Source organism: Ammodytes marinus, assembly GCF_949987685.1.
Source record: "Ammodytes marinus genome assembly, chromosome: 12".
Lineage (NCBI taxonomy): Eukaryota > Metazoa > Chordata > Actinopteri > Uranoscopiformes > Ammodytidae > Ammodytes > Ammodytes marinus.
This window is the reverse complement of record NC_137216.1, coordinates 24075040-24088024: the sequence shown is the minus strand read 5'-3', so window position 1 is coordinate 24088024 and position 12985 is coordinate 24075040. Positions and strand designations below refer to the sequence as shown.

At 40.4% G+C, this 12985-nt stretch overlaps 1 protein-coding gene across 1 annotated transcript in view; it reads right to left on the bottom strand.

Annotated features, from left to right (window-relative positions):
- itprid2 (ITPR interacting domain containing 2) overlaps positions 1-12985 on the bottom strand; it is a 37058-nt gene that overhangs the window by 14391 nt on the left and 9682 nt on the right. Inside the window, 9 exon segments of the mRNA XM_080038614.1 lie at positions 2962-3022; positions 3284-3431; positions 4725-4820; positions 4913-4952; positions 8526-8579; positions 8809-8858; positions 10583-10625; positions 11483-11647; positions 12500-12610. Of these exon segments, the coding sequence (XP_079894740.1) occupies positions 2962-3022; positions 3284-3431; positions 4725-4820; positions 4913-4952; positions 8526-8579; positions 8809-8858; positions 10583-10625; positions 11483-11647; positions 12500-12536 (694 nt within the window). The 5' untranslated portion in view covers positions 12537-12610.

The following is a 12985-nucleotide window of genomic DNA, read 5'->3' as shown; positions in this document are numbered from 1 at the left end:
CTTCATCCCAAGAGAATTGTTCTGATGGTGAGAACAGAGCTTACATAACAAATAACAACAATGCGTGTGCACACACACACACACACACACACACACACACACACACACACACACACACACACACACACACACACACACACACACACACACACACACACACACACACACACACACACACACACACACACACACACACACACACACACACACACACACACACACACACACACACACACACACACACACACACACACACACACACACACGATGGAACAGTATGAGAATGTTCTGGAAAAGCAAAACGCTTCCAAGAGCCACAAACCAAAGACTGTTGAATGAGCGGTTTAAAAAAAAAAGGATCCAGCTCTGCCCTAAGTCGCTGAAGCTTTCTGTCAAGTAAGTTAGTTTTGACCTAAACATATCCTACATCATGCTACACTTCTCATGTGCAAAGTCTTAGACGGTATATTTATGTCAGTATGCTTCAAGTGAACAGTTCGTCAAACTAACAGGCTTCCACACCTTTGCAATGTTGGAAATGAAGGGTGTGGCTGCACCAGACAATCTGACGTACACACACACGTTATGCATGGATTGGTCAGCAAGGTGTGGGGAGAAGAGAAAGTAACCAGGGTTTCCTTTTTCAGGTGGTCTTTGACTGATCGCTTTCACACCAGCTCTAACAAATGGACAAAAACAATGGAGTTTGTTATAACCAAATCAAACCGCTCATGTGTGAAAGCACGCTTACTGAATGTGTTCCTCACAGTCTATTCATCAGTGTCCCTGCCATTGCATATTTTTGATATTACCCTTGACTCTAATTTGGCCTCATGACTCCATTGACTGACCATCACTGTGCTTGCCACCAAACAGCTTGTGACTCATTAAGTTAATATCAGCAGATAAAAAGGAAAGTAGGCCGTGATCCCAAGATAAGCAAATGGAAACCATGTGTATGCATATCCATAATGCACTGCGTGAAGTTGTTTGTTTTGGATATGCATCATGCAGGTTAAAACTTCTGGTGAACAACGGACAAATGAGAAGACTGATCATTGGTCTGACATTGTTAGATAAATGAATTTCATTTCATGTGGCTGTTTTAACAAAATAATCAAAGAATGAGTCTGAGCCTAGTCTACTGACCTTATGCAAAAAAGTGCTCCACCTCTATTCTTTTCCCTTTTAACTTCCCGTCTACGCTGGAAGTGGGTAATGTGTTTCATTGTGCAAATTGACATCTGCTGCTTGTGATCACCTTTGTGTGCATTTTAGAGAAATATCGGCCCAGTTTCCCAATATAACTCACAGCCTAAAGGACTGACCGAACTGTGGGAAAATGTCTGATAAATATCAGACAATGTTTACATAGCGGTGCCTTTAAGATCAGCTCTCCTGCACAGCTCTGAGATCAGCTGTTCAAGTTTCTGTTATAATAGTCATGGTCAGACGGTGTTGGTGTTTTCGTTTTGGAGTATGTTTAAAACAAAATGATGTCATAACAGCTGTCTGAGTGGCCTTTGAAAATGTGTGTTAATATAATATTTCTTCATCCAAAACGCAGAGTCATAGTGGTTAAGCACACTGTTATGCAAAGTCCAACTTACAAAGGCATGGGCTGACTTTTGTGGTACAAGCTGTCATTCCAAATTACATTATTGATTGAATAGTTTTAATTAATTAATTCAAATGAGTGAAACAGCTTTCAGATCAACAACAGTAACACTCATCTGGCTTGTGAAGAACGCAAATTATTTTAATAACTTATTAGCCAGCAGTCTGGAACTGATAAGAGAAGCTATCAGAGCTCTTACATTTTTCACTAAAGAAACATTGAGAAATTGCGGCAACGCACAATCAGCTACTTGTTAACTAGTTTAACACTGAACATAACTTTATGCCAAAGATTACCTTTTCTTAAGATATCTGTTGTGAACGAGGTGATGTCAGGTAACAACTTTCAAAGACGTATGATAATCTGTGTCATCCGTGACGTTTTACTTGAATTTACTATAGTCAGCGATAGTGACTAGAAGGTAAAAGACAAAATAGGAAACGGAACTAAGTTTTTTTTTTTAAATGGGTCGTCTGCAGGTCAATACGTTTTGAAAAAACTGGAGCACGGTGGCAAAAAAAATCTGCACTGGCAAACATCCCACAGGACAAAAGAGCAAATATGCAAATTGGAGTGGAAACCTCTTAATTCAATGTTGAGCCAATGTTCAGTCCTCTCAAGCAAAACAACACTCATTAACTGTCTCGTTTACCTCAAAGAATCTGGGGCCAGAGATGAGAGTTTCAAACTGGTCAACAGCAATTGAAGTGTAAAATCGAACTTTCACCGACACAAAGTACTACCACCTATGGAGTGACTCATCTTCTAACACACAGAGGATCTTTGGTTAAGCTTCCTTTACAGCACTAAGACAGTTAAACTGTCAAGAAGAGAAGATTCAGCCGTGTGTTTGTGTGTGTGTTTAATTAGGGAGCCAGTACCTTCATGCAAACACAAGATTGAAAACAGAAAAGAGGCCAGGTCGTTTGGTTGTGTAAGTGTGTGTGTGTGTGTGTGTGTGTGTGTGTGTGTGTGTGTGTGTGTGTGTGTGAGTGTGTGTGTGCGTGTGCGTCTAGGACAAACAGATCTTTGTCCGTGCTGGCGGTGTTGTCCAGGCAGTTGGCAGAACAGCTCAAAGAGCTAAAGGACCCCACAAAACACCATAATAATACTGGGTCCAGGACACACACATAGACACACACAGTCTTTGAGCTTCACCGCAGTTTTAGGACGTGAACCTCCGAGCTTCTCATCCCTAAAATGGTAAACCTTCCATCTGCAGTACTGAGGGGTTCATGTGTTAGGACCCTTCTTTAACTTCTTTAAAACACACAGCTGAGGTTGTGTAGAGAGTTGAATACAGCAGGAAACACTAAAACAGTAGACATTGTAGAGGTACATACTTGTTAGAGCATAGTTGGGGTTCTCCAGTTCCATGCGCTGCAGCTGAGCTCCCAAGTACACCTGCAGGTAAAGAAGTGATGTAATCATAAAACACTATCAGTGATAATGCTTTAAGACTTCTCAATATCATTTTAAATTTAAATGTAATAAATGTTCGCTACAAGTTTGATATAATTGGACATGACTGTACAATTGTGTAGGGGTATGTTAGTGTGTAGGTGAAAAGAGAAAGGAATATTTGTCTGAAAAAACTGCTATTTGTGCTGCAGTCGCCAGCTGTTAAACATGCCGCATTTGTTTTCACACAAGTGTCCTCCGTACCTTGATGTCAATGCCTCGCGCCGTGGAGGAGCCGTTGAAGAACCTGGAGGGAACCTTAGAGCTGAGGTCGGGTTCTTCTCGACCAAAACCAAGATTGAAGAGGATTTCTTCTGGGTCCTCCTCGTACAGGTCCAGCAGCTCGGACACACTGTGGACACACAGGCAGCCAGTGAGTCACTAAGTTGTTCAGTTAGCGAGTGAGTAGGTGTGCTTGTTAGTTTAGTTTGTCTAGCTGCAGGGCGGAGATAATCTCCAGAGAGAAACCTTCTGACTACTCAACAGTACGAAAACACTGACAGAAAGTGAGAAGTTGGTTAATGATTGAGTTAATGAGGTAGTTAGTGAGTGTGATGGCTCGGCGTCTCTGCTCTGCCCCTTCCCAGCTGCTGAGGAAACCCCAGGGGGAAAGACCAGAAGAAAAACCTGACCAGCAGCATCATCAGCCCCTCCAGGATCTAGCAGAGTTGCTTTGTGATTATAGTCAAATCATTTTGCAGCACCTTTTCAAGAATGTGAAATCCTTGTTGGTTTTTGTGCTGCCCTGAAGTAGCAGCATCGTTAATAAAAAATTGCTTGTCATTTGTTAAAATAAAAAATAAAAAACATAAAAAAATGGGGGTGTGACTTTTGAAGTAACATTATGTAATAGGTCCCAGTGAGAAGAAAAATAAACTCAGCTTAGACGTTTCTGTGGATCTCAGGAATGTCCTGTTTATGGGATGGTAGCTGCTAGCCAATGTCTGCCTATGATTATAGCCCAACCAATAAGTTTTTCTTAAGGGCTCATATAAATTCTGAAATGTTCCGAGCAGAGCATTTTACACTTTGAAAATAAACAAATTATAATGTAAATTCATACTTCTAATGTAATTGAGACACTGTTTCTAAATCACAAAAACACATAAATTTAACTTTTGGTCACTTTTCATGGATTTGCTTGCTGAGGTGTTATAAATAATTTGCTGACGTAAGATGACCAAATTGGCCGTTGTTTTGTTCTGTAGACACATTCCAGATGAATGATCGCAGTAGGTAAGCAAGGAGTAAAAAGCAAGGCTGATAAAGGTAAAATGATTTAACAGTAACTCTGGATTACAAGCTGCATTATTTCCTTTGAATTCCCCGTCCATTTCAAAGTAATATAAAGCTTATGTTCATTCCATATCTATTTTAATGTAAAGCAGTCACATAATGCATGCATGATATTGCTATATTGTAAAGCACTTTGAGCTGCATTTCTTGAATAAAAGATGCTATACAAAAAAACTTAACACAGGGTTCGATTGTGTAAAAATCTAATGGGTTAAAACTTTAAAGGCATTCTAGTTAGAGATGTAGGAAGGGTGAAGTAGCGGTTACGCAAACACAAACAAGAAATGCAACCTATGCAAAACACAGCCAGAGGGGAGGGGGGCTACCTGCCGGATGAAGGCGAACTTACCTGGACACAGTGCTGCTCTTCCCTGATCCGGTGGAGTTCATACTTCTTCCCTTTTCTCTGTACTGATTCCTCTTCTGATCCGCCGCAAGACCAAAACTGCACAGAGAGGACACAACAGAGTTATCAAGCAGCCAGATCTTTATTTACTGAATAAGAGAGGATAGAGAATAAAATCAAAGTCAACTCACCAGGATTCAGCTTTTTTGATACTGGACTGAAGATGGTTGGCTGCAGAGAAGAGAAAAAAAAAAAAAGGATGTTAAGATTACTTATCACTAAAAACAACATTCAGACTGGAGGAAGGCAGCATATTAGCCTGCGACTGATTCTTACTTTTTTTTTACCATTATATTTCTCCATTTTTTTCTGACTGGTTGATGAATTCTTTAGTCAGAGAATAGTGAAAAATGCTAATCACAAGTTCCCCTCAAGCTCGAGCTAGCTTCTTTAGATTGCTTCTTTTGTCCGACCAACAACGGCCCGAGGACCACACTTAAGTGAACGTTCTCTCTCCATTCTGACCTGATAAATAGTTAAAAGTCAGGTTAACTTTTCATTGTGTCAGAGGGAAGTCATCACCAGCTGGAGGTGTGACTCTTGTTTTCTTTTTCAGGTTAAACCGAACCTGTCGGGACCTGTCGCCCTGCCACTGTCTGTCTGTCTGCGTGAGTGTCTCTCTTTCTCTCTCTCTCGTTCCCACCTCATTTCAGCCTAATCTTTTCTCCTGTCAATCTGCAGTGTTTACTTCTATGATGGAAAAGTGGATTCAAAAGGATCCAAACACGACAGCAACATCTCGCCTCATCACAGTAATTCAACTGACTCACTTGCGTCCCCATTCACCTTGAATCCCTTCATTAACTAATACACCTCCATCCAATTCACGCGTTAACACTTTAAGCCCCTTACCATCCTTTCCTGATAATGTTTGCCCATTAGGATCTGTTCATACATGACATCTCCAAAGACTCATGCATCACTAAGGGGGCATAAGCTACTGCTGACAAAACATCATTCTCAACATAGGTAAGGCACTTAACTGAGGAGACATAACGACGACAAGATGTGAAATATAGGCTGATCCAAGAAGTAGACAGAGCCACTCATCCTAAATGAGCACAAAGCCAGTGGGCCGAGAAACAAATTCAAACGGAGAAAGCTTGGGAGTCGTGAAAGGTTGTTGCGTGTGAAGATAAACCACAAGCAAAATATTAAGAGGCAGCAGGAATGTATGTTGACGCAAACAGAAGGCAATCGGATACAGGTGCGGTCCTGGCCCCATTGATTTCTATTTATATACATTTGGCACAAGCAAACGGTTTTCTATTCAATAGTTTGTATGTGTCTCGTGTGCAATATTCAATCTGTGTCACTTACAATTATTGCTGCAGTATGACATTCCTGTTTGCTCTATTATAGGTACTGATTCCAATATATTTGGAATGCACACATTTGCGTATATCTTATCTGTTGGCTACCTGTGATTATTTGCAAGTGTTTGATCATGCCCCCTCCTGCACTGTGCAGCTCTTCTTTTGAAATAAATAAATGCATATATTTCCCCTTGAATAATATTTCATTGTACATATGTTATGTCAATTCTCTGAGATGTCTTCCCTCATGTTGTCAATTTCTGTATTTCTTTTATGTTCATAATGTGCACCATCAGAACAAATCCTTTGTCTGTGTAACTTCACCGGCCAATAAACATAATTCAGATTTCCTTTTTATATTTTTCTGTTTACTATAAAATTTCGAATCTAAAATGGAAGTAACTGTAACGAAAACCAAATTCAATATTGTGTTTCTGATTCTGATTGTATGTGAAATGGGGTCGATCGTAGTGCTGAATTTCAGCACAACATTTTAATGGTGGCAAAAGAGCAGCTTTGTGGTCTTTTTTTAAAATATGTGAAATTAGTTTAAGTCAGTAACTACGTTGTAACAAAACAGTATCAGCGACCAAAATCTATACAACCTCTGACCTCTCAACATCAACTCATTAGCATCTATTCAGTTTCTGAGTCCTCCGCCCTCGCACCCACATACTGTACATACAAACACACACCCCCACACACACATGCATTCCCACATGTCAGTGTTCAGTGCTCCAACATAAAGCCATTAACGTGTATTGTTCACTCCATTACACACGGACTCTCTCGCTATGTGAGCCATTAACTGAGGTATTCACAGCAGATCTGAAGAATGATGAAAACACAAACAGACAGACACACACTCAGCCATGCATGCAATGTGTTTTTCCACACCTCAAACTGTTGACTTTTCCTTTCGTGAAGAAACAGGACTGAGGAATGAAGATGGAGCTGTGTACCTATGTGTTTTCGTGACACACACAGGGTTGAACAAATCCTCATTTTTTACATCAAAATTCTGATTTAAAATCTTTTAAAATCACTAGAGCGGAAAAGGAAAAAAGCTTCTTTGAACTATGGACGAAAAATGCAAACTAGTTTAGGCAACACACAAACAACATATTTTGCCGCATGCTTGATGCCATACTGCTGACCTGAGAGCTCTGCGGTCATAAAACCCAAGCAGCATCCGCATGCAGCATCTGACAGTGCCTTTCACATCTAACTGGTTTGGTTCTGTTACAAGAAACTGTAGGGAGTTTGCGGAGTTAGCTCGGTTCATTTGAGCAAGTGTAAATGCTTTGAATTGAGCCTTAAAGCTAACGGAAACAATTGGAACGAGGTCGCCTGACAAAGAGTGTGTGGTGCAGCTCTTTTGTGATCTGAAAGCAAACAGTAAATGTTCATTATTGACTCTTATCCATCAATACACCTTAAAAGGAATTAAGAGGCTTACTACATTATTCAAGGCCTCTGCCCAGTCACACTACAGTCCAGCGCACGCACATGCAGAGCAAGCGTCCCACTCTTAACTCCTTTGACAGCCTACATGTAAAGTCTCACATTTTCAGCTCTAAGTTTGAGTGTACATGTGATACAGACATCCAAGATAGTCCAAGAAACAAAAAGCGAGTAATCAGGACGCACTCCTGGTCATAGTTCAGCAATAAAATCCTCACCAGAGCTGTCATAGGCAGTTCAAGAAATGCTACACACAATACATACTATACAAGTCTACGACTTTATGGCGACCAAGAGCCCAGTCATGTGCATGTTAGGTATCTTATGTAAAAACCTACACATGCATGACTTTAACAAGGTGTGGTGCCGACTGGCCATGCTAACAAGATGCAGAATTATAGTGAGATAATGGAAATCAGTCAGAGTACAAGTAAGTTGTAGACCCAAAGGACCCAAAGACTTAAGGACAATATTAATTTTGCCCATAGGGTAGTTCTAATGAAACACAAGACAGTTTACAAATTAAAGACCAACTTATTTTATACCTTAAAAATTAGCCATTGCCATTTTCAATTAACCTTAAAAACTATCCTGAGCCTGACTGACGAGTTAGCAGAAGCACTGAGCCTTGCCACGTTTTTTTTTTTTTTTTTTTTAAGTCTTTATTGAACATTGTTAAAAAAATAATAATAATACAAAAAAAAAAAAAAAAAAATACATAACTCAAATAACATATTCATGTTCAAAAGGGATAGGAAGAAGTTACTGAGCCTTGCCACGTTACAAACACACAACACCTCAGCTCTCCTACAGCTCGGCACTGCACTGAGATATTGTATGGAGAACCAGACCATATACCAAAATGTCAAAGTGTTCCTTTTGTTGGTGATGTGAAAGGAAACCCGTTAACAATGAGCAGAAATCTGGAACCTTGTTTGCATTGTGAGTTTTTCTTGATACTGACCTTCAGCTCCCAGTGAAAGGTCATCTTCAAAGCTGCAGCCGTTCCTCTGCGCTCCTGTTCTCACACACACACACACACACACACAAGAGTTGTGAACCCCTTTCAGTAAATTATCAATAGTTACATTAGAAAGAGACATTTCTCGACCAATTCTGACACTGCTAAATTTAACCAAAACAGAACTTCTAATTTTAAAAGTAAGTTGTGATGACTGGATTCAAGTGTTGAGTCATAAACCAATGGGGTCCTCACATTGAAAGTAAATAAAGAGATTATGTATTACCTCTGCTCGGAGAAGCACTGCGGTCATCTAGTGAGGCTCCAAGGGGAGTCCTGAGAGGGGCATAAAAACAGAGGGTTAAACACCAAGACAAACCATGAAGTGTTGTAATAGTTTGTGGGCTCACATAGAAAATTATGATGACAATCAATGCTAATGTGTTTTACTCAATTCTCATCTACTGTTATCCGCTTTATCTTAAAGTACCTTTAGCCTTAGACAGGTTTTGCACAGTTCTCACCGGGCTAGGTGTGCTCACAACAAACCAGGCTATACCATCTATCGTAGGCTAACTCCTGGTTGATATTAAGCAAACTATACCCGCCAACGGTTAAATCTTTGTCAGGCTAAGGCAAAGAATCTCTGGTTTTCTCCTTAACAGAATATGGCAAAGTATACCAGGATAGGCTACCTACAAGTGTGGATTAAGATAATTATCCCAATTTTACAGCCTGTCAGACTAAGATTAACAATCCCAACATCAAAGGAATTTGTCTGGGAGGTGAAGGGTAATGCTCCCAGCACGAACTGCCAACATTAAGTAACTCAGGCTACCTGTCAAGCTAGGTTAAGTAAACCAGATAACTAAGCTAGTTAAGGCTAAGTAAATCAAGCAAAGTGCCCGGTCATGTGAAGGCTAAGTAACCCAGGCTAACTTCTAGCCAGTAATATTATTGTAATCAACCACTGACTAGACTAGACTAAATCCTGTTTTTTAGTTTTTATCCCAGGTATATACTACTGACCAGACTATTGTCCCAGGCTAACTAGCTGACTGACCTAGAGAGGGTCTGAGCTGCTGTCTGCAGAAGGACTCTGGAAACACTGGGCTGTTTAACAACCTGCACCTCTTATCAATGGGACAAACTTCATGACACCATTCAACACACACAGACACACAGTTGCATAACGGTGCGCAGCCGCAGTTTGTGGCCAACCCTCCCACTTTCCACCGGCAGCCATGTTGGCTCTCGTCCCCTGCCCTGCCGCTGTTGCTATGGGAACCTGCGATTCTGACTCAGCTGGTCACGTTACCACGGTTACGTTACACAGGCCATGTCAGAGGGGGATGTGTGAGTGACAGCAGCTAATACTGCGTGTGTGTGATAACAGTGTTGACTCAGCAGGAGGAACCCCTCCTCTGTTTACTCTCCCTTTCTTTTTCTCTGCCTCTCTTTCCGTCTTCTCTCAGCTTCTTCCTGAGTCCTTCTCTCCTTCGTTCCTTGCCTGAACAGCTCTATGTGCCCTATCTCTGGGCGTTGGTCTGCTACCTTTGTGGGCATATGTTTTCTGCGCGTTGTATGTCTAGGCGTCGAATGTGCGTCAGTTTGGCGTCAGCAGCTGATAACCCCGCTCCTAAGCACACACACTCACGCCTCCGGGACAAGGTAAGGCCTACCAATAAAGAAGTAAACCAGTCTATTCCTCAACAAGTCAGTCAGCATTGCACCAGCACTACTAAGTTGTTTTTTAGCTGATTGTTTTCTAATAAAGACATTTTTTTTTTTTTTTTTTAGGTATTGATTTTCCTCCTTCTAGGTATTCACTGCTTTTATGTTCACTTCAAAGAAAGTCAACTTGCAGCAACTTAAAACATGTCTGCAAAGGAATAATCCATCACAGTCAACATTTTGTCAGCTTTACTTTGAGGTATCGTCAGGTGTTGATTGATCATAAAAGTCAACATATGACATGGAGCAAACGGGCTGAAACACGGGACAAGAAGAAAAACACTGTTGTGATCCTTGAATCACGTGGTGGTGAGTGGATACTGTACCTGCATTCAATCAGCCAGCTGGTGATGTTGTTAGGAACCCGCCCTAGCACAGAGAGAGACAGATGAGCAAGTTAAAACAATAAGCCGGCTGTAATGGCCGTTACAACATGCTGTAAAAGTACTTGAGCAGTGCCGGACTTGCAGGATATATAACTCTGAACTTCTCAGTTGATTATGCTCTTGGTGCCAGCGGGCTGCAATTGCACCACAGTGTACATCTAAACTAGCCAGTTCCTGTTCACACGGTGTGCTGCCGCTAAAGTTTATTTTCATTATCATTTGTTTTGTTGATGTTGTTATTGAGTGCCAAAATGCCAGTCAAATGTCCCCAGAGCCTAAAATGACATCTTCAAATTTCAATTTGACGATTAGTTTAAAAAGAAAAATCGAAATATGATTTGAAACAAGAAACACAAATAAACCTTTCATCTGAAAAGCTGCAGTCATGCCTGATTGGTGAATGACTTGAAAATTAATGTATTATCAATTATTATATTCAAAAGTTGTACTAAACTAACTCAGTCCAAAGCCCCTTTCACACATACAGAAGTTCCAAGGAAATGACCAAGAATACATTCCCGGCACCACTAGTGATTTTCACTATTCACACATGCAGCTCCATTCTGATTACTTTCTACTACTTTCTTATTGGCCAATACATTATGCTGCTATAACTGTGATAACATTCAATCTTTAATGACTTTGGCACACAGCCAAGGTGGCTGTTAGTTGGCAGGGACGTCTATACTGCATGTTGTAGCAGAAAATGGGATTTTTTAAGCAAACATCTAGTTAATGAGATAACATTTAACTTTTTAAAAACACAGTTAACATACAAGATAGTTAAAATATCCCCAGCTATAATAACATAGCTTTGGTGAGAGTTGAGCTCAGTCTAACCTGGTTTTTCTGCAGGTCCCTGTGCTTCCCCGTCCTTCTGGTTGGGTTGGGGTCCCTGGGGGCCACATTGCTCTTGCCCTGATTCTTGCCAGATGGAGTCTCTGCTCTGTGCCCAGGCTCTGCGACGCAGTCCGGCTCCGTTGCAGTCTGACTGCACGCTGGGATCTGAGGATCAAGCAAACAATCTCTCTGAGAGCCTGAGTGCTGTGTCGTCATCAAATCAGGTTTGGCGGGTATTCAACCTGACAAACAAAACCTACAACTGATTGAATACAAACACACAGAACCAGTGAGTCCAGCTGAGAGATCTCACACTTTAGCCCTCACCCTGCATACCAACGTCACCTAAAAGTTAGTTTAAATTACCAGTTTGAAAAAAGGGACAATAAAGACATGACCGAGGGCCCAGAATGAATGACAATAGAATATCACATTAACTTCCTATACATCTGAAGACTCACAGTGGCAGTGTAAATCTGTTTGATACAGTCATCTGAAGTTCGGCATTACTTTTAGCTAACTATTCTAATGATTTACTCATTACTATTAGGTTACCATTTCAACAGTGAATCCATTATTTCTAGCTAATTATGATAACTGTTTATCCATTACTTTGAGCTAACTGTTTTGATGGTTAAATCCTTACATTAACTGTTAAGCCATAACATTTAGCTTACCGTTTAATTTTAACCGTTTATTAACTTTAACCATTTTAACACTTTATCGCGATTTTTGGCTAGCCGTTTGAACTATCCATCCATAAGGCTAGTGTTACCTGTGTTAACTGTTACTGAATTGGTCCATTACTTTTAACTAGCTAACTGTTTTAACTTATGCCATTAGGCCTACTTTTAGCTAACTGTCCTTTTTCACTTTTTGAATGTTTCGAATATTTATTCATTACCTATGCCTATTGTTAGTTAATAACTTCTACTATTTAGTTAACATTTGTGTCCATTGTTTTTAGCTAACTATTTCAACCACATGAGTATACTTTGAGTAGAGAGGATGACCCACCTTGCACAGTGCTGGTGTCTATTCCCAAACTCTCCATTTTTGTCTGGCTGTGTTTCTGTTGGGTGTCAGCCAGAAAGACTGGCGACTTTTACAGCAACATCAGTAACACACCTGGAGAGAGAGAGAGACAGAGAGAGACAATCGTCTTTATTCATTTATTTATTCTTTTTATTCAGGCCTAACAAGAAAAGGTGCACATTAATAAAACTTGACAGTAAAAGGCTAATTTCAATCTAGTCACTATACAGACTTTACACTAGGTCACACTAGACCTAAAACAAATAGTGAGACATATGAGATAAGTAATTTAAATAGTGTGCAGAGTAGTAATAAAGAGAAAGTAGAAAAATAAATCATACAGGACACTTCGGCTACAACGCTAAATAAAAAATTCAAATATGCAAAGCAGAACCACATACTGACATGCAAAGCAATAACTAAAACATGCAATGCAGAAGCATGGAATACACACAGACATAGAAAGCT